This window comes from Oncorhynchus clarkii, chromosome 14, assembly GCF_045791955.1.
Source record: "Oncorhynchus clarkii lewisi isolate Uvic-CL-2024 chromosome 14, UVic_Ocla_1.0, whole genome shotgun sequence".
Lineage (NCBI taxonomy): Eukaryota > Metazoa > Chordata > Actinopteri > Salmoniformes > Salmonidae > Oncorhynchus > Oncorhynchus clarkii.
The window spans coordinates 12,281,724-12,306,500 of record NC_092160.1 but is presented as its reverse complement, the minus strand read 5'-3'; the positions used below and the strand labels follow the sequence as shown (position 1 = coordinate 12,306,500).

General features: G+C 44.2%; 1 protein-coding gene across 1 annotated transcript; it reads left to right on the top strand.

Moving 5' to 3' along the window:
• Positions 1-571: 571 nt before the first annotated feature.
• LOC139366279 (neuronal acetylcholine receptor subunit alpha-3-like) lies at positions 572-24,242 on the top strand. Its single transcript, XM_071103577.1, has 7 exons — positions 572-745; positions 18,312-18,451; positions 18,567-18,611; positions 18,729-18,838; positions 19,017-19,224; positions 19,480-20,439; positions 23,086-24,242. Exons 1-7 carry the CDS (start codon positions 688-690, stop codon positions 23,209-23,211), a joined length of 1,647 nt encoding a protein of 548 aa, XP_070959678.1. The 5' UTR covers positions 572-687; the 3' UTR covers positions 23,212-24,242.
• The last annotated feature ends 535 nt before the right edge of the window (positions 24,243-24,777 follow it).

Here is a 24,777-nt window from a genome sequence, read left to right as displayed (position 1 = left end):
AAACCCCAACTCTAGGCCTATATGTATTGTCTATTTTTAGTTGAATTCTGTCGTCGAATTGAAACAATAGCTGTTGATTACTTTGTAAATGCTATATAGGCCTAAATAGTATAATTGATTATATATGTAATAAAGTATGGTTACATTTAATTTACTCTGTTAAACCGACCGCGAGGAACGACTTCGATAGCAACTGTGAATCGATTTAGTTATTAAGAGATCTCTCAATAATCAATCTCACGATAGCACATTGGTAGTAGTCAGTGACAAATATAAAAGCTAAACAGGGCTGAGTTTGGTTAAAAATTCGGGAGTGGCAATGCGCGCAACCATCCTGTCTGAACGCAGGACTCGACATCAATACCGTAGCCTATGGGTTAGTGTGTTGTAACTTTTCTTGGGGCTATCGTGGGCTAACAGTAGGCTGGCTATATTGGTCATGTTTGCATAACATGTTTATATATCTAAAATTACCTTGTGTGAAAAAAAACATGCGTGAGGTTGTGCCCGAGGGGGGCGGGACAAGCCGAGGCTCTCAATGTCGGAGAGCGCGCGCTGACATCAATCTCACCATGCGCAGCGCCCAGAAAAATGTCTCTCTAAATTTTGCCCATCGACTCCTTCTGTGTGTTTACCAAATAGTCCCAGTTCTTATCTAAAAGGCATCCCCAGAGCGCCGAGGTGTAGATGAGTTCCTCCAGGAAAGTCACCGTGCTGCTTATGCTGGTGGTCCTGACAGTGCAAGGTAAGACAAGCGTTTTGAAGAAGTGGGGATGTCGGAGAGTTTGGGGAGTGCAGAACCAACTTACAAATGAGAGATCTGAGCGCTACTGCAAACTTCACATAGTATAATATAAGCTAGGTTATTCATCTCACAGATACATTCATTATGTATTTTCTGTCTTATTGTAAGCAGTTCGCGTTGTTGGTGGGTTGATTTTTCTGATTGTGCGACGAACTAGAAACCCCGTTTTTTAACCCGCAGCATTGTACGGTCAGAAATTTAGCCATCATCTCCCGACAGAAATGTACAAATTAATCGTAATGATTGCTGTGTTTGCCCGTTGAAGCTTTTCAACAAAGTAGGCTAATTGTCTTTTGAGTGTGGTTCTGCGGAAACCACATAAATAAACGCTAATCCGTTTTTTTAAAGGCTACAAAAGTTGGTTATAATCACTATTCTGAGAAAATGTAATAGAACATGTAATGTCATAGGGCCTTGCAGCGCTATCTATTCAGATTAATATAGCGGCATGGCTGTGGTGGCTGGTGGCACTTTAAATTGGGAGGACGGGCTCATGGTAATGGCTGGAACATAATGAAAGGAATGGTATAAAACACATCAAACACCTTGTTTTCCAAGTGTCTGATAACATTCCATTTACTCCATACCATCTATGATCCTTCCTCCCCCCACAAGACTCCTCTACGGTAGGCTATGGTTTGTCATCCCAGGGGATGAACTGTGGTCGTGACACTACGTGCCTTCAAGCACACGGAACCTATGTTTTCAGTTTTTACTGCATGCCTGTCCAGAGATTCGTACACTATTCATGCTGAGTGTGTTACTGACGTATCATTTCAGCTCTGCCTCTTCAAAACAGATGTAACATGCTAAAATAAATCTATACCTCCAAGCCACACTAAAGTGCACCTGACCTAACTTTCTGTGCCAAGCATTGTGTACCATGACCATGTACATTGTGCATCACACTTTATACCTGAGTTAAATAGAACTGTCCATTCCAGAGCTGTGAGTTGACTCACATGTGCCTGTGATCTGGAAAGTCTGGGGTGAGGAGCACAGAGTACATCTCATCCTGTCTCTGCATTCTACTCTATAAGTCTGTTCTGTTCCCATCTACATTACCGTTCCATTCTGTTCTGTTGTTCTGTTTAGTCATTCTGCAGTTCCACTCTGGTCTTTTCTGTTCTGTGTCACAGCTTTCTGTTCTTTGTTCTCATCTCGTTGCCCAGGGATGGTTCTGGTTCTATATCTTGGTGTGTGTGTGTGTGTGTGTGTGTGCGCGCGCGCGTGTGTGAGACCCTTCCTGTAACACCGACACCATTCTGTATACATCTGGCCCTTCTTTGGACACTGTGTTAACAAACCTCCAAACGAGCTAAAACGCCATACAACACTCCTTCTGTGGCCTCTGTGGCAACTGCTTTAAATGCTAGTAAAACTAAGTGCGTGGTCTTCAACCGATTGCTGCCCGCACCAGCACGCCCAACGAGCATCACTACTCTGGATGGTTCTGACTTAGAAAATGTGGACAACTACAAATACCTAGGTGTCTGGTTAGACTGTAAACTCTCCTTCCAGACTCACATTAAGCATCTCCAATCTAAAATTAAATATAGAATCGGCGATGTCATCTACAAAATAGCCTCCAACACTCTATTCAGCAAACTGGATGTAGTCTATCACAGTGCCATCCGTTTTGTCACCAAAGCCTCATATACTACCCACCTCTGTGACCTGTATGCTCTGGTTGGCTGGCCTTCACTACATATTCGTCGCCAAACCCACTGGCTCCAAGTCATCTATGAGTCTTTGCTATGTAAAGCCCCGCCTTATCTCGCTCACTGGTCACCATAACACCACCCACCCGTAGCATGCGCTCCAGCAGGTATATTTCACTGGTCATCCCCAAAGTCAACACTTCCTTTGGCTGCCTTTCCTTCCAGTTTTCTGCTGCCAATGACTGGAACGAATTGCAAAAATCACTGAAGCTGGAGTCTTATATCTCCCTCTCTAACTTTAAGCATCAGCTGTCAGAGCAGCTTACCAATCACTGTACCTGTACACAGCCAATCTGTAAAAAGCACATCCAACATCTTGCTCTTTTGTACCCCAGTATCTCTACTTGCACATCATCATCTGCACATCTATCACTCCAGTGATAATGCTAAATTGTAATTATTTCACCCCTGTGGCCTATTTATTGCCTACCTCTCTACTCTTCTACATTTGCACACACTGTACATAGATTTTTGTCTATTGTGTTATTGACTATACGTTTGTTTATGTGTAACTCTGTGTTGTTGTTTTTGTCGCACTGCTTTGCTTTATCTTGTCCAGGTCGTAGTTGTAAATGAGAACTTGTTCTCAACTAGCTTACCTGGTTAAATGAAGGGGATATAAAATAAAATATTGCATTCTGATCCTGTGTGTGTGTGTGTGTGTGTGTGTGTGTGTGTATGTTTGTGTTTGTGTTCCAAACCTGCTACCTGCAGACTGTGCCATACAGTCCCATTGTAGCAGCCAGTGAGAGACTGGGACACAACTCTCTCTCTAATGGTGTGTAGTGTCTTTACTATCATTAAATTGAATACTTAGTTTTTATCAAAGATTCTCTTTAATTAGTATTACGCGATCATACTGATTAATCATGTAACTGTAATTAACTAGGAAGTCGGGGCACCAAGGAAAATATTCAGATTACAAAGTTATAATTTCCTAATATAACCTTTCAGATATTTTATATCTGATCAATTAGTCTTCGAATTAATGAATTATTTACTTTAGTCTCATTCCAAACGTCGTAAATTGTTGGTTATCTGCACGAACCCAGTCTTCACTATGAGTCATCCATTCATCAATTGTCTTAAATCATTTATTTACTAAGTAATTCACAGAAATGCATAAACAAACAGTAGATAAGTACAAGGAAATGATAACGGAGTTTCCCTTGTGGGATAAACCGGTATCGCGGCTTGGTGGAGAAAAGGGGAAGTGAGGGTCAACTGAGATGAGACACTACAAAGTTGATAATTATAACAATTGAAATGCTAATCCTTTGCACATGAACGCTCACTCATTCAGGGACAATTGCAATCAATATAATATATTTACGCTCAGTGTGTCGTCGGGATCATTGTTGAAAAGTTAGTTTCTGTTGGAGAGTTTTCATCCTCTCTCTCCGATCTCTCTCTCGCTCTCTCTATCCTGGTTAGAGGGTATAGTTCAGAGCGACATTCATTCATGTTGTTGCAGAATGGATGTTTCGGGGGGTTGTTGTTCTTCGTGTTCAATGATACCGAATTCCTAGCTGCAGACTAGTAATTAATATCAAAGACTTGTTCTTATTCTGTCAGTATCAATAGTCTAAGAGTTTAACCATGTGGTATGGTTAAAAGATTCAGCAATGGTCTACAGCCTTTGTCCCCTCGTAATGGAGAAAAACATGGTCTGCTGAGAATTTCTCAAAGTTGGGATTTATTCGGAATTGCAGAAAAGGGCCTGTCCCAGGATGCCCGACCCTAACTGGGCTCATGGCCGGTCCTCTGATTTAGTTCAACTCAAAAGGGAATTGTAGTTTCCTTCATTAACCTGTTGCGACGACCAAACCCGGATCCGGGATTCTATTTATAGACCTAAGCTCATTACCATAACGCAACGTTAACTATTCATGAAAATCGCAAATGAAATGAAATAAATATGCTAGCTCTCAAGCTTAGCCTTTTGTTAACAACACTGTCATCTCAGATTTTCAAAATATGCTTTTCAACCATAGGAAAACAATAATTTGTGTAACAGTAGCTAGCTAGCGTAGCATTTAGCGTTAGCATTAGCGTTAGCATTAGCGTTAGCATTAGCGTTAGCATTTAGCAGGCAACTATCACAAAAACAAGTAAAGCCTTCAAATAAAATAACTTACCTTTGAAGAACTTCTGATGTTTTCAATGAGGAGACTCTCAGTTAGATAGCAGATGCTCCGTTTTTCCAAAAAGATTCTTTGTGTATTAGAAATAGCTCCGTTTTGTACATCACATTTGGCTACCAAAAAAAAAAAAAAAAAAAAAAAAAAAAAAAACGAAAATTCAGCCCTCAAAATGCGAACTTTTTTCCAAATTAACTCCATAATATTGACTGAAACATGGCAAACGTGGTTTAGAATCAATCCTCAAGGTGTTTTTCCACATATCTCTTCAATGATATATCCTTCGTGGAAGCCTGGTTTCTCCTTGCTCTCAAATGGAAAAATAATTGCACCTGGCTTTACGCTCCAATTTCGACGCAGGGACACCAGGCGGACACTTGGAAAATGTAGTCTCTTATGGTCAATCTTCCAATGATATGCCTACAAATACGTCACAATGCTGCTAACACTTTGGGGGAACGACAGAAAGTGTAGGCTCATTCCTTGCGCAATCACAGCCATATAAGGAGACAATGGAAAACAGAGCTTCAGAAATTCTGCTCATTTCCTGGTTGATGCATCATCTTGGTTTCGCCTGTAGAATGAGTTCTGGGGCACTTACAGACAATATCTTTGCAGATTCTGAAACTTCAGAGTGTTTTCTTTCAAAAACTGTCAAGAATATGCATAGTCGAGCATCTTTTCGTGACAAAATATCGCGCTTAAAACGGGAACGTTTTTTATCCAAAAATGAAATAGCGCCCCTAGAGATCAAAGAGGTTAAACAGTCCAAAATCACATTACACAATTTTACAAACAGTATCACCCTCACTCATTCATCTTATACAACAATTAGATGTAAACCTCATGTCTGAGGCTATTATATAAACAGCGTTATGGTAATGTGGCCACACCGTCTCTCATGAGCTTCCCCAAGTTGTAACAAACGGACCAGTTCGTAGCTGGATTCTTCACCGATCTTTTATACCTTCTCCAGGAACGTAAATGTTGTTCGGACCTCAAGTTCTGTGAGGTGGAAGGAATTCCTTTGTTCTCTATGAAAACTCACTCTGTCTCTACACTGTGTGGCCATGAGGCTCTTTGACCACAGCAGCCTGGTTGTAGGAGCAGAGAGAGGCAACGTCATGACAGGTGTTAGTGGGAGTCAGAAGGAAGTGTGTTTATGAGGAGGACTGTAAATCCACCAGGATTCACTTCACCCATTGCCCTTTACCTGTTTTGGACAGTTGCAAGACATATGGTGGTTCTACTGTACTATAGTGTATACAGGCTATTAACCTGGGATTAGATTATGAAAAAGTAAAAGTAGGAGAACATCGTAATAAGCCTTTCTGAGGTTCTCATCTCGGGTCCTGTCTGTTTGACATGAACATGGACACAGAGACACTTTCAATTCCATTCCATTCAGTTTTATTTAATTATGTGGACCCATTTGTGTTATAGTGAGGGCACAGAGACCTCTCTCTCTTCCTCTCCTCTCTCTCTTCCTCCCCTCTCCTCTCTCTCTTCCTCCCCCTTCTGCCTACCCTTTCCCCTCGTCACTATCTTCCTCCCCTCTCTCTCTCTCTGCCTACCCTCTCCCTCTCTCTCTCTCTCGCTCTCTCTCCTTCCCCTCTTTCTCTGCCTACCTCTCCCCACCTCATCCTATCCCGCCCCCCATGCCTTCCTCTCCTCCCCTCCACTTAGGTGCCATGGTGAATGTGTGGGCTTTGTCTCAGTCAGGGCTGTATCCTGGTCAGTGTGTAGATTAGAGTGTACAGTACAGTACACTCATAGAGGAGGTCCATTCAGCCTCCCATACTGAGGCATTAGAACAGGTATTGTCTCCATCCTGTGGATTGGTGGTTTGTCTCTGTAACAGAGGAATTGCTGATCCTGCAATCCTAGGATTTTGGATATTTATAGTGAGGGACAGAGACTGGATGAGGGAATTTGGAGTTAAGGAAGGACAAATAGGTACAGTAGAAAGAGGCCGTCAGAGTAATGTGTATTCATAATATTTAAAGAGTGCTTAAGAGTCCACTCCCAAAGTCCTAATTCTACTTATGGCCTTAATAAACATAAACCTAAGCCTAAACTGAAACCTAAGCCTATAGCTTCATCTCCACCAACCCTTTCCTAACCCTTACATCCATCCCCAGTCTAATGACTGAACCTTTCCCAAACCCAAATGGTCGCAAAGCAGTGCTGCGTTTCTCGGTGGTGCCTCTCCCACAACCCCGATAGTAAAACTACAGCCCAATTTGCCTTTTTATGGTGAGTGTTTATTTTTTCTTATGTTTGTGTGGGTGTTTGTGTGGATGTGTATTAGAGTCTCAGAGGTTCACAGATCCTCTTAACATGATTGCTGTGCGATTATTGCTCGGCACTTCGGTCTTAGACACACACACACACACACACACACACACACACACACACGGTGGGAGCCTCATTTCACCGCGATACCCCCCACAGCTTAGCAAACCCCCTTACCTCCCCCTGCCTCCCTCCTCCTTCCCATGAATGCCCGTTGAGACATTCCAGTCTTCTGAACTGAGGACAGACTGAGTCACGTCTGAGGATAGAAAGAGGAGAGGATGGAGGGATGGAGCCTTGCCCGGAGGAGAGAAAGAGGAGAGGATGGAGGGAGGGAGGGAAGGAGCCTTGTCGGAGGAGAGAAAGAGAAGAGGATGGAGGGATGGAGCCTTGCCCGGAGGAGAGAAAGAGGAGAGGATGGAGGGAGGGAGGGAGGGAAGGAGCCTTGTCGGAGGAGAGAAAGAGAAGAGGATGGAGCCTTGCCCAGAGGAGAGAAAGAGGAGAGGATGGAGGGAGGGAGGGAAGGAGCCTTGTCGGAGGAGAGAAAGAGAAGAGGATGGAGGGATGGAGCCTTGCAGGAGGAGAAAAATAACACTCCAGAGCAAGAAGAGAAGGGTGTCTCCTTCCGTCTTGATGTCTCCCTCTCTTCCTCCCTCTCTATTTCCTTTGGTTCTTACCCTCATCTCCCTGAAGAACTCTTGCTGTGCTGCCTCTAGTTGTACTGTGACAGTATACTGGCCAACATTACCAACCATGCATTTAGCAAAGTGGCCAATAGATAGCGGCCTTGCTACATATAGAGACAGCATACCTGTATAAATATGATCCCTTTTCAATCCCTTGCTCCATATTCAGAATGTTTAGAATGTTCTGAATGTTCCTCGACATCCACTCCTGTCTGCATGACTGCTGCCTGACTGCATACGTACATTTATGAATCATGACGCAAACGCCACTGTGCTTTCAACTCAACAATACTGGCTGCCTACCTTTGTCACACATGTTTGGGAAGCCTGTAGATTCTGTTGTGCGCTGCAGTCCAGGGCCACTACGTCTCCTGTGGAATTCCATCCTCGTAAACCGCCGTGCACGTGTCTCTGAGTGTGTGTGTGTGTCATCTGCTTCTGTGTGTGTGTTTGCCCGTGGTGTGGGGCAGTTGGAGTGTGAGAGGTTCAGGGCAAGGTTGTTTTGAGTAAAAGGGTATGGTGTTTGTTGATGGGGATACACCATCAGCTCCTGATGACCTCAGGTAGCAGGGTTACTACACAGTAGGCTGGCAGACATTCGCATAAGCTCCTCACTGTGGACATTCAGCATGCAAGAGGGCAGCAGATAGGAGCAATATGGGGAGTATGGTAATCAAGGGTGGATGGATAGAGAGGCAATGCGCACACAAGCCCACACACACACACACACACACACACACACACACTGCTTCGTGGTCAAACGTTCAGTGATCACATTCATTTCTCTAGTGAATCATAAAGCATGTCACAAACACCCTCAATCTTACTCTCTTGGACAAACGCTAACGCACACACGCAGACACACACACACAGACCAATCAGAGCCATCAGCTTATTTTTGGTCGTAATTAGTTCCTTTGGAGCGGGCGACCCGCAGCCTCACGCATCTTTGTCAATCACGTCAAGCACACGTCTGATCAAAGGGCTCTCAGCCAATGAGGTTTCAGCCCTTTAGGGTTCTCTGCTCCATTTCCACAGAAAGGGACACGCTGCTTGGCTTCTTAACTCCTAATCAATGTGGCCGTTGAAAAGATGTCTGCTTAGTGCTTTCTAAGAGCTGTCTCTGAGAGTCAGGCGTAGATTCAGTCAGATCAACTGTTAACCGGCGATAGCCCGACACCCAAATAGCTGATGTTTTGGCGGTGTCGGAGCTGGAACTGCGTTGGAGCTGTCAAATCGGTGAGCAGCTGCTCTTGATCATTGTCATGAAGCCACACCCGTCCCACATGTTAGAAGTTCAGAATGAGAAAGTGTAGGCTATATAGAAATAATGACGCTCAAATCTGCTTAATGGAGGTGTAGATCACACCTCACATTCCAGTGTCTGAACTTGTGAACAAGAATGCATGGGATTTCTCTTAATAATTAGGGCTGAGATCCCGCTAACGGGATCGATATGACAACAGCCAGTGAAAGTGCATGGTGCCAAATTCAAAACAACAGAAATCCCGTAATTAAAATTGCTCAAACATACAAGTTTTTCACACCATTTTAAAGATGCACTTCTTGTTAATCCCACCACAGTGTCCGATTTCAAATAGGCTTTACGGCGAAAGCACCACAAACGATTATGTTAGGTCACCGCCAAGTCACAGAAAAACACAGCCATTTTTACAGCCAAAGAGAGGAGTCACAAAAATCAGAAATAAGAGAGAATTAATCACTAACCTTTGATGATCTTCATCTTCATTCATTGCATTCCCAGGAATCCCAGTTCCACAATAAATGTTGGTTTTGTTCGATAATGTCCATCATTTATGTCCAAATAGTTCCTTTTGTTAGCGAGTTTGGTAAACAAATCCAAACTCACGAAGTGCGTTCACTAGGCGCAGACGAAATGTCAAAAGTTCCGTTCCAGTCCGTAGAAACATGTCAAACAAAGTATAGAATGAATCTTTAGGATGTTTTTAACATAAATCTTCAATAATGTTCCAACCGGAGAATTATTTTGTCTGTAGAATTGCGATGGAACAGAGCTTGCTCTCACGTGAACGAGCATCACGAGCTCAAGGCATTCTGGCAGACCTCTGACTCATTCCCCTCTCATTCACCCCCACTTCAGAGTAGAAGTATCAAACAAGGTTCTAAAGACTGTTGACATCTAGTGGAAGCCTTAGGAAGTGCAACATGACCAATATTCCACTGTATCTTCAATAGGGAATAAGTTGAAAAATGACCAACCTCAGATTTCGCACTTCCTGGTTGGATTTTTTCACAGGTTTTTGCCTGCCATATGAGTTCTGTTATACTCACAGAAATCATTCAAACACTTTTAGAAACTTCAGAGTGTTTTTAATCCAAATATACTAATAAGAAGCATATATTAGCAACTGGGACCCGTGTAGCAGGCAGTTTACTTTGGGCACCTCTGGGCACCTTATTTATCCAAGCTACTCAATACTGCCCCCAGCCATAAGAAGTTTTAATGCGACTCTGTAAAGCCAATGGCATTGTCCACTTTAGGTATAACCCAGAAGCAGCTTGTGGATTTGAAAGATCTAACACAGTTCCACCTCCGACTTCGCCAAAACAACCGCTATGCTGATGTTGGCTGAAGTGGATCTGATTGAATTAATCCCCTAGTCTTAGGTTGTACTGAGATTTGGGATAAAGAGTTGATGGATCAGGAGGAGGACATATACATACGTCTGGTTCTGTGTTTCTGGTTCTCTCTTCATAGTTGCATACAACACACAAACACATATCCTTGCGTCTTGACTGAGCCATGTTTAATGTGACAGCTGGCAGTTTCTGTCACAATGATGTCACCAGTGGTTGAAAAGTGAGAGGGTATTATTAAGTATGTATGGTGTAAGGAACCTTCCAATCTACACAGAGAAAAAGAAAGAAAGAAAGAAAGGATGAAGAAGGGGGAAGGAAGGAACAGAGGAAATGCATTTATTTTATTTTTCAGTGCGAACAAAAGAACCAAATAATGAACAGATTATAATTGCCCTCATTTCCCCTACCCAATTAGGGGTTTAAACGAGGTTCTCAGAGCGCAGCCAATCAGGGATCAGTGCTGTGTTTTAATGTCGGCAGGTAGCGAAGACAGAAATTACAGCCATCCACTGGGCTCTCTCTGGAGAGGAGATCTTTCATTAAGCTGTAAGACTCAGCAGCGCTCGGCGCCGCTTTAAGTGACCTCAGAAATCTTGTGGAAAGTTTGTCTGGGATCTTACTAACTTCTTCAGAATGTATTACTGTAACATGGAACATTAGGGCTGTGGGAAACTGTAAGAAGGTTCTGACATGTACCCCTGGTGTCACGCCCTGGCCTTAGTTATCTTTGTTTTCTTTATTATTTTGGTTAGGTCAGGGTGTGACATGGGGTATTTATTTATTTGTTTGTCTGGTCTATGGGTTTTTGTATGTTTATGGGGCTGGGAAATAAATATGCTATCTCTCAAGCTTAGCCTTTTGTTAACAACACTGTCATCTCAGATTTTCAAAATATGCTTTTCAACCATAGGAAAACAATAATTTGTGTAACAGTAGCTAGCTAGCGTAGCATTTAGCGTTAGCATTTAGCAGGCAACTATCACAAAAACAAGTAAAGCCTTCAAATAAAATAACTTACCTTTGAAGAACTTCTGATGTTTTCAATGAGGAGACTCTCAGTTAGATAGCAGATGCTCAGTTTTTCCAAAAAGATTATTTGTGTATTAGAAATAGCTCCGTTTTGTACATCACATTTGGCTACCAAAAAAAAAAAAAAAAAAAAAAACGAAAATTCAGCCCTCAAAACGCGAACTTTTTTCCAAATTAACTCCATAATATCGACTGAAACATGGCAAACGTGGTTTAGAATCAATCCTCAAGGTGTTTTTCCACATATCTCTTCGATGATATATCCTTCGTGGAAGCCTGGTTTCTCCTTGCTCTCAAATGGAAAAATAATTGCACCTGGCTTTGCGCTCCAATTTCGACGCAGGGACACCAGGCGGACACTTGGAAAATGTAGTCTCTTATGGTCAATCTTCCAATGATATGCCTACAAATACGTCACAATGCTGCAAACACCTTGGGGAAACGACAGAAAGTGTAGGCTCATTCCTTGCGCAATCACAGCCATATAAGGAGACAATGGAAAACAGAGCTTCAGAGATTCTGCTCATTTCCTGGTTGACGTATCATCTTGGTTTCGCCTGTAGAATGAGTTCTGGGGCACTTACAGACAATATCTTTGCAGATTCTGAAACTTCAGAGTGTTTTCTTTCCAAAACGGTCAATAATATGCATAGTTGAGCATCTTTTCGTGACAAAATATTGCGCTTAAAACGGGAACGTTTTTTATCCAAAAATGAAATAGCGCCACTAGAGATCCAAGAGGTTAATCAAATCAAATCACATTTTATTTGTCACATGCCCATGGTTAGCAGATGTTAATGCGAGTGTAGCGAAATACTTGTGCTTTTAGTTCCGACAGTGCTGTAATATCTAACAAGTAATCTAACAATTACCCAACAACTACCTAATACACACATGTAAGTATATGGATGAGCAATGGCCGAGCGGCATAGGCAAGGTGCAATAGATGGTATAAAATACAGTATATACAGTGAGGGGAAAAAAGTATTTGATGCCCTACTAATTTTGTACGTTTGCCCACTGACAAAGAAATGATCAGTCTATAATTTTAATGGTAGGTTTATTTGAACAGTGAGAGACAGAATAACAAACAAAAAAATCCAGAAAAACACATGTCAAAAATGTTAAACATTTATTTGCATTTTAACGAGGGAAATTAGTATTTGACCTCTCTGCAAAACATGACTTAGTCAAGCCCAGCTTTAATGCACCTGTACTGACCTTGCCTTCTGGATGGTAGCTGTGTGAACAGGCAGTGGCTCGGGTGGTTGATGTACTTGATGATCTTTTTGGCCTTCCTGTGACATCGGGTGCTGTAGGTGTCATGGAGGGCAGGTAGTTTGCACCCGGTGATGCGTTGTGCAGACCGCACCACCCTCTGGAGAGCCATGCGGTTGAGGGCAGTGCAGTTGCCGTACCAGGCTTTGATACAGCCCGACAGGATGTTCTCGATTGTGCATCTGTAAAAGTTTGTCAGGGTTTTATGTGACAATTTCTTCAGCCTCCTGAGGTTGAAGAGGCTGTGTTGCGCCGCCTTCACCACACTGTCTGTGTGAGTGGACCATTTTAGTTTGTCTGTGATGTGTACACCGAGGAACTTAAAACATTCCACCTTCTCCACTGCTGTCCCTTCGATGTGGATAGGGGGTGCTCCCTCTGTTTCCTGAAGTCCACGATCATCTCCTTCGTTTTGTTGACGTCTGGGCCAGCAGCCCTGCGAGAGTTAACACGATTAAATGTTTTACTCACATCAGCAACAGAGAATGAGGAGGGGGGGGGGGGTTCAGTCTTTGTTAGCGGGCCGTGACGGTGGCACTGTTTTACCCTCAAAGTGGGTAAAGAAGGTGTTTAGTTTGTCTGGAAGCGTGACGTCGGTGTCCGTGACGTGGCTGGATTTTTTTTGTAGTCCGTGATTTCCTGTAGACCCTGCCACATACATCTCGTGTCTGAGCGAAGAATTGCGACTCCACCTTTTTCCTGTCCTGGCATTTTGCTTGTTTGATTGCCTTGCGGAGGGAATAGCTACACTGTTTATATCCAGACCTCTTTCCATGGTTAAATGCAGTGGATCGCGCTTTCAGGTTTGCGCGAATGTTGCCATCCATCCATGGTTTCTGGTTAGGGTAGGTTTTAATAGTCACAGTGGGTACAACATCTCCAATGCACTTCTTTGTAAACGCACTCACCGAGTAAGCGTATAGGTCGATGTTGTTCTCTGAGGCTGACTGGAACATATTCCAGTCCGTGTGATCAAAACAATCTTGAAGCGTGGCTTCCGATTGGTCGGACCAGCGTTGAATGGTTCTCGTCACCGGTACACCCTGTTTGAGTTTCTGCTTATAAGACGGAAGGAGCAAAATGGCGTCGTGGTCGGATTTGCCGTAGGGAGGACGGGAGAGGGCTTTGTATGCATCGGAACTTAGAGTAGCAGCGGTCGAGGGTATTGCGCATAGCGCAATCAATGCTGGAAGAATTTTGGTAGACTTGTTCTCAAATTTGCTTTGTTAAAATCCCCAGTTACAATAATTGCAGCCTCAGGATGTATGGTTTCCAGTTTGAATATAGTCCAGTGAAGTTCCTTGATGGCCGTCTTGGTGTCTGCTTGAGGGGGAATGTCTTGGTAGGTAAAATGGCCGGCACTTGATTGAAAGGAATTCTAGATCGGATGAGCAGAAGGATTTGAGTTTCTGTATGATGTTATGATTTCACCATTAGTAGTGAGCATAAACCACTGCCCTTCCTTTTCCCAGAGAGGTGTTTATCTCTGTCGGCGCGATGCATGGAGAAGCCCGGTGGCTGAACCGATTCCGACAACATATCCCGAGAGAGCTATGTTTCTGTGAAACAGAGAATGTTACAATCTTTGATGTCTCTCTGGAAGGTAACCATTGCTCAAATTTTGTCTACCTTGTAATTCTTAGGGATCGGCGGCCCGCTAGCAGGACACCAGCCGACAACATCCGGTGAAATTCCTAGGGAGCTCAATTAAAATAAATAATCGGAATATTAAACATTCATGAACATACAAGTATTTTATATAATTTAAAACTTACATTTTTGTTAATCTAACTGTGTTGTCTGATTCACAATAGGCTTTATGGCGAAAGCATACCATGAGATTGTCTGAGGACGGCGCCCCACCTCAACATATTTTTCAACCAGCACAGGCTTCATAAAATCACAAATGGCGATTCAAATGGCGATAGATCTTCCTCTGTTTGCAATCCCAAGGGTCCCAGCTACAACATGGATGGTCGTTTTGTTAGGAAAATCCTGCTTTATATCCCAAAAAGTCTGTTTTAGTTGGCTCCTTCGATTTCAGTAATCCACTCGTTCAACAGGCAGACAAAGGAGTCCATAAAGCTACCACTAAACTTCGTCCAAGCAAGTCAAACGACATTTCTATCTAATCCTCATGTACTCTAAAATGTAAATGAACTATAATATTTCATACGGAATGTAGTATGTTCAATAGGAAAGCAACATTTGTAAGTGCGTGCCCTCTCCCTCGCGCGCCGAAAGACCTGATATCGTTCCGGTGATCTCCTCACCAGAACTCCAAATTCTTGCTTGTTTTTCAAAAAACAAGCCTGAAACCTTGAATAAAGACTGCTGACATCTAGTGGAAGCCATATGAATTGCAATCTGGGAGACTGATTTACATAGGAACAATAGGTTTCCATTATAAGAGCCTGGGACCTCAAAAAAATAATTCTGGTTGGTTTTTCTTCGGATTTCCGCCTACCTTATCAATTATGTTATATCAATTATGTTATAGTCTCAGACATTATTTTAACAGTTTTAGAAACTTCAAAGTGTTTTCTATCCAATGCTACCAATTATGTGCATATCCTGGCCTGAGTAACAGGCAGTTTACTTTGGGCATGTCAGTCGGGCGTCAATTCAGGAAACTAGACCCTATCCCTACGGGGGGAACGGTGCCCATCCCCACCGTTCCCCCGGTGGTTCCCCCTCCTGCCCCTTCTTAGCCGGACTTACCCAAACTGCCCCGAGCTCTCAACGCCCCGCCCAACATCAACGCAGTGGTGGCCTTCTCCGTGGTGTCACCAGAGATCAAACAAGCCATCGAGAGTAGTAATTTTGATAAGTTGACGTTGCTCTTATATCCAATAGTTCTTTCCGGCTGTATGTAATAAGACTTAAGATTTCCTGGGGTAACAGTGTAAGAAATAATATATAAAAAACAAAATTCTGCATAGTTTCCTAAGAACTCGAAGCGAGGCGACCATCTCTGTCGGTGCCATGCTACATGCCACAGCCACTTACAGTTTGTGCATTCAACTAAGGTAGATAAAACAGCTACATATCACAGTCATTGAAAGTAAGAAGTTTCCGCAATATAGCAGCATATTAGCCTGGACCCAAATCAGTTTGTACTTTTGCCTACTCCGTTGACATTTTCAAGCCAAACATGTTTTGTGTGAGAATTCCATAAGGAGTTGGCAAGAGAGCAGAATTGGCACCCAGCATTACCATACACACTGAGTGGACAAAACATTGTAACACACATGCTACATTGGTTAGGTCAGCGCTGTCCTTTGTGTGTGTCTTTAATGTGGAGGGAGACTGAGAGTGCCAGATCCCTCTGAAATAGAGTATCTAAACAGAGACGTAAATATACACTGAACCATTATGAACGCCTGCTTTTTCCATTGCATAAATGAACCAGGTGAATCCAGGTGAAAGCTATGATCCCTTATTGATGTCATTTGTTAAATCCACTTTAATCATTAAGAACACATTCTTATTTACAATGACGGCCTAGGAACAGTGGGCAGAACAACAGATTCTTTTACCTGGTCAGCTCAGGGATTTGATATAGCAACCTTTCGGTTACTGGCCCAACGCTCTAACCACTAGGCTACCTGCCGCCCCTTTAATCGAAGGAGTGCCTTTGATTTGACGGCCTGCACATGCACAGTTCGGCGCCAGACGACCGTGCCAGGCGACCGTGCCAGGCGACCGTGCCAGGCGACCGTGCCAGGCGACCGTGCCAGACGACCGTGCCAGGCGACCGTGCCAGGCGACCGTGCCAGGCGACCGTGCCAGGCGACCGTGCCAGACGACCGTGCCAGGCGACCGTGCCAGGCGACCGTGCCAGGCGACCGTGCCAGGCGACCGTGCCAGGCGACCGTGCCAGACGACCGTGCCAGACAACCGTGCCAGGCGACCGTGCCAGGCGACCGTGCCAGACGACCGTGCCAGACGACCGTGCCAGGCGACCGTACCCTGTTCAAAGAAACTTTCATCTTTTGTCTTGCCCATTCACCCTCTGAATGACACATATACACCATCCATGTCTCCATGAAGATGAAAATGTGTCAGTTTGTCGCTTTCACAACGTTGGAGTAATAACATGTTCAACTTCTTAAGACATTGGTTCAGATCAGAGAGGTTGTGCCTTTTAGATTAAGAGAAAATGAACAAAGTTTGGTAACAGAACGACGGTTTCTGCTGCTTGTGCTTTTATTCTGTTACCAGTTAGGAGAGTACAGGACGGTGTGTGTGTGTTTGCGGGTGTATGTGTTGGTTATCTAGCAGTTCTCTTCCTGACCTCACCTCTCAAACCAATTGTATTGAGTGGGAGTTTGCACTGAGTTCTTAGTCAATATGTTTCTGAGTTAAATAGGAACCATGTTTTTCAAGAGAAATCTTAAACATGCAACTGGTGTGGATAAAATAGATGTGTGGTTAAATTTGGTTGGAATGTGGTACTGGCAGGGTTGTTGATTCAATACCTGTCTGGACCACATATAACCTACAGAACACACATGATTTACTGTTAACTGTAAGTCCCCAAAAATAACATATTTTATTAATTCATTATTACCAGGAAATGTTTTTGTGTTGTTTTGGCCCTGTTTGCACTTTTAATCACTAAATGCTTTCAGCCACTCTACTCTCTGGTCACAGAATGGAGGGGTGATGCACTGATGCTCAAATCCACTGGTCCCAGTATCTAGGCTGTACTGGTGTTAGTTGTCTACTGGTGCAGAGGCAGACAGACAGACAGACAGAAAGACCGCTGACAGACAGGCAGACAGACAAACAGACAGAAAGACCGCTGACAGACATGCTAACATACAGACTGCAGACAGACTGCAGACAGACTGCAGACAGACTGCAGACAGACGGCAGACAGACGGCAGACAGACGGCAGACAGACAGGCAGACAGACAAACAGACAGAAAGACTGCTGACAGACAAACAGACTGCTGACAGACAGACGGACGGACGGATGGCTGACTTTGGAGCTTGCAGGCTGGGGAGAGAGACGAGAGACTGGTGGTCTTTTAAAGGCTGTGTTCAATTAACCATGAGAGAGATGGGGGGAGATAGAGAGGGAGGGGAAAATTATGAAGGAAGAAAGGGAGTGTGAAGGTTAGAGGGAGAGGAGGGGAATTAAAAGATTGGTGTCCTTTGAAGCTATGGCCGAGGCGGGGGTGGAGGGATGTCCCAAGTGAGGCACGATTTTCTGCTCGGACAGGCGTGGGTTTCACGCGTTGTCCCCGGCAACCAAGTCACCAGTGGGGTAGGTTTTTGCACGTCACGAAATGACCTTCATACCTACTATGCCAGGTCTACTCAGAATTTAACAGGTTTGGGCACACACACGCGCAGGGACACACACACACATAACTGACATTGCGTTCCAGTCTGTGGGGATTTACTAAAAGCTTCCACTTGGCTTCCTCTGTAGAAACAGCTCCTATGTGTGACTCCTCACACACCGTACTTCGATGAGACACAACTTTCCATCCATTCACAGCAAAGAGCTATTGATTAAAACCTTAATGTGGACAAAGTGATAAAATGCTAAAGGTTGAATCATGACTTCTCCTCTAAGTCCCCTTCATTTAAAGCCTGACAACAAGGGATAATCTCTTTGTGGTGGTAATTTAAAAAGACACCCTACTATTTTGTAAAAGCACCCCCCCCCCCCCCCCGAGTGGAGATTCTCTCTCACTCTCTCTCTCTCTCTACCTCTCAGGTTGTTTGTCATCCAAGGGGGAGGACAGGCTGTTCAGGAAGCTATTCAGGAGATACAATCAGTTCATCAGACCAGTGGAGAATGTCTCTGACCCTGTTACCGTGGAGTTTGAGGTCTCCATATCCCAGCTGGTCAAAGTGGTGAGACTCACCTGCATCATTACCGGAGCAAATAAGCATATACCTTTGAACTAATTACTTGATTATGTACAGGCTATGACGTCATGTTCATTCCCCCCCACCCATCTCTTCTCAGGATGAAGTCAATCAGATTATGGAGACCAATCTTTGGCTGAGACATGTAAGTCAAGTTATCATCTGATCTAAGAACTGAGGTCTAAACCCCAGTACAGCAGTTAGTATAGTAGGCACTGTTAAACTCTGGTCTAAGATCTGTTTTCTCCTCTCTTTGTTGCAGGTCTGGAATGACTACAAGCTGAAATGGTTTCCCGTTGAGTATGACGGACTTGAGTTCATTCGTGTGCCCTCCAATAAGATATGGAGGCCGGACATCGTCCTCTACAACAAGTGAGCTCAATATCTTAACTATGTACATTATATCAATGTTCTCTTGTTGCTTTTCAGCCAACAGTGCTAAATGCTACACTAACCATCACTCATTGTCTCTTCTCCAGATCTGTGGGTGTTTTTTTGTTGCCGTCAGTGATAAATGATATGCTAACTATCATATCTCCCCTCTCTTCAGTGCTGTGGGAGACTTCCTGGTTGAGGACAAAACCAAAGCTCTGCTGAAGTTTGATGGCACCATCACCTGGATCCCCCCCGCCATCTTTAAATCATCCTGTCCCATGGACATCACCTACTTCCCCTTTGACTACCAGAACTGCTCCATGAAGTTTGGCTCCTGGACCTACGACAAGGCCAAGATCGACCTGGTGCTAATAGGGTCAAAGGTCAGTAATCACATTGGTTAGCTAGTTTACTAACTCATTTGCTAGCTAGTTAGCTAACTCCACATTAAGAAAATGTGCTGTTTTTTTTGGCTAATTCAATGTGGCTGGGTTTATTGTTTACTTAGTAAATTTCAACAGGAAGTACTTCCTGGTGTTTTTTTTATGATGTAATCTCAGTCTAAACCCTCTTTATCTCCTTCTAGGAGAGAACTCCCTAGGCTCTGCTTCACTGCTAACATACTACTGTCTCCGTAGGTGAATCTCAAAGACTTCTGGGAGAGCGGCGAGTGGGAGATCATCGATGCCCCGGGCTACAAACACGACATCAAGTACAACTGCTGTGAGGAGATCTACCCAGACATCACCTACTCCTTCTACATCAGACGCCTCCCTCTCTTCTACACCATCAACCTCATCATCCCCTGTCTCCTCATCTCCTTCCTCACCGTCCTCGTCTTCTACCTCCCCTCTGACTGTGGAGAGAAGGTGACCCTCTGTATCTCTGTCCTCCTGTCCCTCACTGTGTTCCTCCTGGTCATCACTGAGACCATCCCGTCTACGTCTCTGGTCATCCCCCTCATCGGGGAGTACCTCCTCTTCACCATGATCTTCGTCACCCTCTCCATCGTCATCACCGTGTTCGTGCTGAACGTCCACTACCGTACGCCCATGACTCACACCATGCCGGCCTGGGTCCGGTCTGTGTTCCTGGGGTTGCTGCCCAAGGTGATGCTCATGAGGAGGCCTGTAGACCAAGGCTGCCCCTCCTCTGTGGGGAGTGGGAGAGGAGATGGAACAGGAGGGGGGAGTATTGGAGGTGGAGGTGTGGGAGGAGGAGCGAGGGGAACGGGGAAGAAGAGGAAAAACAGTATTGGAGGACGAATAGGGGGAGGGTGTGTGCAGGTAGACGGGGGTGCGGTCGCAGCCGAAAGGGGGCAGGTGGGGGCGATGAACTGTGTGGAGTACGGTGAAGTGCAAAAGAAGCCGAAGTTCCCCTGTAAGGGGAAAGAGGTGCCCATCCCCACCGTTCCCCCGGTGGTTCCCCCTCCTGCCCCTTCTGAGCCGGACCTACCCAAACTGCCCCGAGCTCTCAACGCCCCGCCCAACATCAACGCAGTGGTGGCCTTCTCCGTGGTGTCACCAGAGATCAAACAAGCCATCGAGAGTGTCAAGTACATCGCTGAGAACATGAGGACACGCAACAAGGCCAAAGAGGTAGGACACTTTGGGTTATTACATCATTATTTGTCAGTAACTACAGATGAATGCTCTGCAGTGTAGTCATTTGTGAGCTGAGGTTTTGGATCACATCTAACAGTGAACGGAAGAGAGCAGAAGCATTCCCCAGTCCTTCTCCCTCTTGCAGCTTGTCCAGTGGAAGTGGTATACAACATACAAGCTGTAATTAGACTTCAGCTAAATGGAATTGGCAAATGTGCTGGGCCATGCACACACACACACACGGTACATCCTTACACACACAGATTCACATTAATCCATGCAAACACAATTTCATACACACATTCTCACTCACAAATATTCTTACACACCCAGACCCAACTGAGGCAGGGTATTCTCTGATAGAGAGCCAAACTCCATGGGGTCTCATTCCTGCTTTCTACCTGGTTTAATCTGCAAAGCTGTTTGTGAGAGAGCTTCAGTTAGCTTCACCCCTCTTTCTGCATCTGGCTGATACGCTTGTTGTTGCTTAGTGTTTTCGCAGTCTTTTCTTAGTAAGGCCTGATCTGTGTTGAAATGATGCACACAGAACAGCCATACACACTTCAGGAGACAATGGCATTACTTCACCTTGAAGTAGTGGACCACAGCAGGCTGCATCAGGAAAACACACATCTGACCTGACCCAATCCTGATATACGCTATAGGGCTCAAGGAAAACTGGTATTTTGTTTCTCTCTCTGTCTCTTTCGGTCTGTCTTGTTCTCTTGCTGTTTCTTACGGCCGTCCGAGAGAGAGAGAGAGAGAGAGAGAGAGAGAGAGAGAGAGAGAGAGAGAGAGAGAGAGAGAGAGAGAGAGAGAGAGAGAGAGAGAGAGAGAGAGAGAGAGAGAGAGAGAGAGAGAGAGAGAGAGAGAGAGAGAGAGAGAGAGAGAGAGAGAGAGAGAGAGAGAGAGAGAGAGAGAGAGAGAGAGAGAGAGAGAGAGAGAGAGAGAGAGAGAGAGAGAGAGAGAGAGAGAGAGAGAGAGAATTACATATGGTTTAAAAATAAGCTCAACTGGACACCTTAATGAGGCAGTGAATTAACTGAGATAGAAAGAACACAGGGCATTCTACGCCATTATAAAACCAATTCAAATTGAAATACCTATTAAAATTAGGCTAAAACTAATTGAATGTGTCATTGAACCAATTGCACTTCATAGCAGCGAGGTGTGGGGTCCACTTGCAAAACAAGATTTCACCAAATGGGACAAACACCCCATTGAAACCCTGCATGCAGAGTTCTGTACGATTCTCCTACATGTCCAGAGGAAAACTACAAACAATGCATGCAGGGCAGAATTAGGCCAATATCCACCAATAACAAAAACTCAAAAAAGAGCAATTTAGTTTTGGAAACATCTAAACACCCCCTCTCATATAATTACCAAGCCCTGCAATGCCAAGAGCTGGGCAAAGAAAGAGTCCCCTCATCCAGCTGGTCCTGGAGTTCACAAACCTGTTCTACTAACACACTGAAGCCTCAGGACCAGAACATCCAATCAATCAGAATAAACCAAATTACAACACAGTCAAAACAAAACTTCTTGCTTGAGAAACACAAGCATCAAGCAAAATGCAGTGCTATCTGTCCCTAAATTTACAGTATACCATGGCTAACTATTTGACCATGATTACTGATCAAAACCTTACGAAAACCTTGACAAAGTACAGGCTCAGTGAGCACAGCCTTGCCATTGAGAAGGGTAGACACAGGAAAACCTGGCTCCCTGTAGAGGAAAGGCTGTGTGCAACACTGCACAACAGCAGAACCTGAGACGGAGCTGCATTTCCTGACAAAATGTCAAAAATATAAAACTATTAGTAATTTCCCCAAATTTGAAACCCTTATTCAAGGTTTCAAAGACCTCTCTGATAGGAATAGGCTACCCCTCCTGTTGGGGGAGGACGCAGAGAGCTGTGGGTTGGCAGCACACTATATTACTGCCTGCCATAAGATGAGGGACAGTGTCTGACAGACCAATCAACCTGCACATGTCCTCTACTGTATGCTTATTGTTATTGTTCAATGTATGGTTATTTTGACCCTTTGTTATTGATGTTACTGTTGTCCCGTTAACAATTTTGATTCTTATTATTTTAATATTGTAAATATCCAAAGTAAGCTTTGGCAATGTGTACATTGTTACGTCATGCCAATAATGCAAATAGAATTGAATTGAAACTTGAGAGAGAGACAGGGAAAGAGAGAGAGAGAGAGGGGGGGGAGAGGAGGGGGAGAGGAGAGGGAGGAGGAGAGGGAGGAGGAGAGGGAGGGGGAGAGGAGAGGGAGGAGGAGGGGAGGGAGGGGGAGAGGGGGGGAGAGGAGAGGGACGGGGAGAGGGGAGAGGAGGGGAGAGGGGAGGAGGAGAGGGGGGGGGGAGAGGAGAGGGGGGGAGAGGGGAGAGGGGGGGAGAGGAGAGAGGGGGAGAGAGAGAGAGACAGGGAAAGAGAGAGAGAGGGAGGGAAAGAGAGAGGGGAAGAGATTAATATTACTTCCCTTTTGAACTTTTAAATCCCTGCTTAACCCTCCCCTCACATCCCTTTCCTTCTTTGTCTTACAGTATTTCCAATTGCCTTTAATGATCTGTGATTCCCTGTCTTCTGACGAGCTGTGCCCCCCCCCTCCCCCTCCCCCCCAGGTGGAGGATGACTGGAAGTACGTAGCCATGGTGATTGACAGGATCTTCCTGTGGGTGTTTGTGACGGTGTGTATCACTGGAACTCTGGGACTGTTCCTACAGCCTCTCATCGGCTTCTTCACATGAACCATGACACTACTCTTTTCTCCTTTCTTTGTTGTCTTTCTGTTTCCGTTATCCTCTCATTCTCTCCAATCGTCAATTTTTCTATTCTCTCTCTCACACTCCCATTATTTATTTCCTCTTCTACTGGCATCTATTATCTTCCTGTCCAAAAGCAGGAAAAATACATTTATTTGTATTTTTTAAATGGCATTGCCTCATTATAACCAGTGATTTACTGTGTAACCCTTTTCTTAGGACAACTACATTCTTACTGGTTAACATCTCTGTTACTCCCCCTGTATTATGCCAGTAGAGAAGTTAGTTCTTGTTCTAGACATGATGCCAAACGGATCTAGAATATGTAGCTCTGTGCCGTATGTAGTCAGGGGCTGACTGAAGGAGTAACCACACGATGCCTCTTTCTTAATGGCATACTGTTCATGTTATGATACTGTAGTCTACTGATTTGTTCATTATATAAATCTGTTATATCTCTATCTTCTATACCTATCTTCACTCCTGTGCTATGCTTAAGGCTAGGAGTATTTCCTTACCAGGAACAACTCTATGGAAATACTCCTGTTATACTTTCTATACAGTACCAGTCAAAAGTTTATTTTTTAAACTATTTTCTACATTGTAGAATAATAGCAAAGACACCAACACTATGAAATAACACATATGGAATCATGTAGTAACCAAAAAAGTGTTAAACAAATCAAAATCTATTTTATATTTGAGATTCTTCAAAGTAGCCACCCTTTGCCTTCATGACAGCTTTGCTGTAGAACACACAAAACACACACACACACAAAATAGTTTGTGTCCAAGCTTTTGACTGGTATTGTACAAAATATATAGATTATGCATGATTAATGATGCTAACTTTAAATAAGGTTTCTGTACAGACATGGTTTTATGACTTTAATATACCATGATAGCATGTTTACATATCACACTGGGGTTGGCTAACCACTCAATGTAAATGTACAAACTGTAAAGACACTTTGAAATGCACGTTGTAGATTAAAACCTCTCTGTAAAATATGTGAAAACCCATCCTGTCTGGTTTCTTTCATTGACAAGGTGTAAGCGTGTAGTAACGTGACTGTTATACGATCTCTGACTGGGGATTGGTGGAAAATCACCCTTTGCTTCTCTGGAATCAAGTGGGCTTTTCATGTGTATGGGTACAGGGCCGGCGGGCTCTGATGTTTTGTGTTATGTGTGTGTGTGTGTTGCTTGTGTTGTTGGCCACAGGCAGTGTCTTCTCTGGGGACAGAGACGGTTAATGGCGGGATGAAAGGGGTTAATCATGCCATAATGATGTTATATAAACCATGGAATCCTTATTGGGGTCAATAAGTCCCATAGGCAGATGGAGGGGGAGAGGACAAGTGAGCTCATGGATGGAGGAGAGTTTAGTGGAGGGTGGTGAATAAATGGAGAGGCAGGGAGAAATGGCAGGGAAGGGAAGACTAGATGAAAGCGGGAGAGAGTATTACTGAGCTAATTATGTTATGGTCCATTTTATCAGACACAAGTTTCTTGTATGTTTATTTTTCCTATTGCGGTCCACATTTCATA

Bases quoted from the DNA above. Each gene is read 5' to 3' on its own strand.
- LOC139366279 (XM_071103577.1), top strand. From the start codon at position 688: ATGAGTTCCTCCAGGAAAGTCACCGTGCTGCTTATGCTGGTGGTCCTG. The intron at 18,452-18,566 runs GTGAGACTCACC...ATCTCTTCTCAG, and splicing joins TATCCCAGCTGGTCAAAGTG to GATGAAGTCAATCAGATTAT. The intron at 19,225-19,479 runs GTCAGTAATCAC...CTGTCTCCGTAG, and splicing joins TGGTGCTAATAGGGTCAAAG to GTGAATCTCAAAGACTTCTG.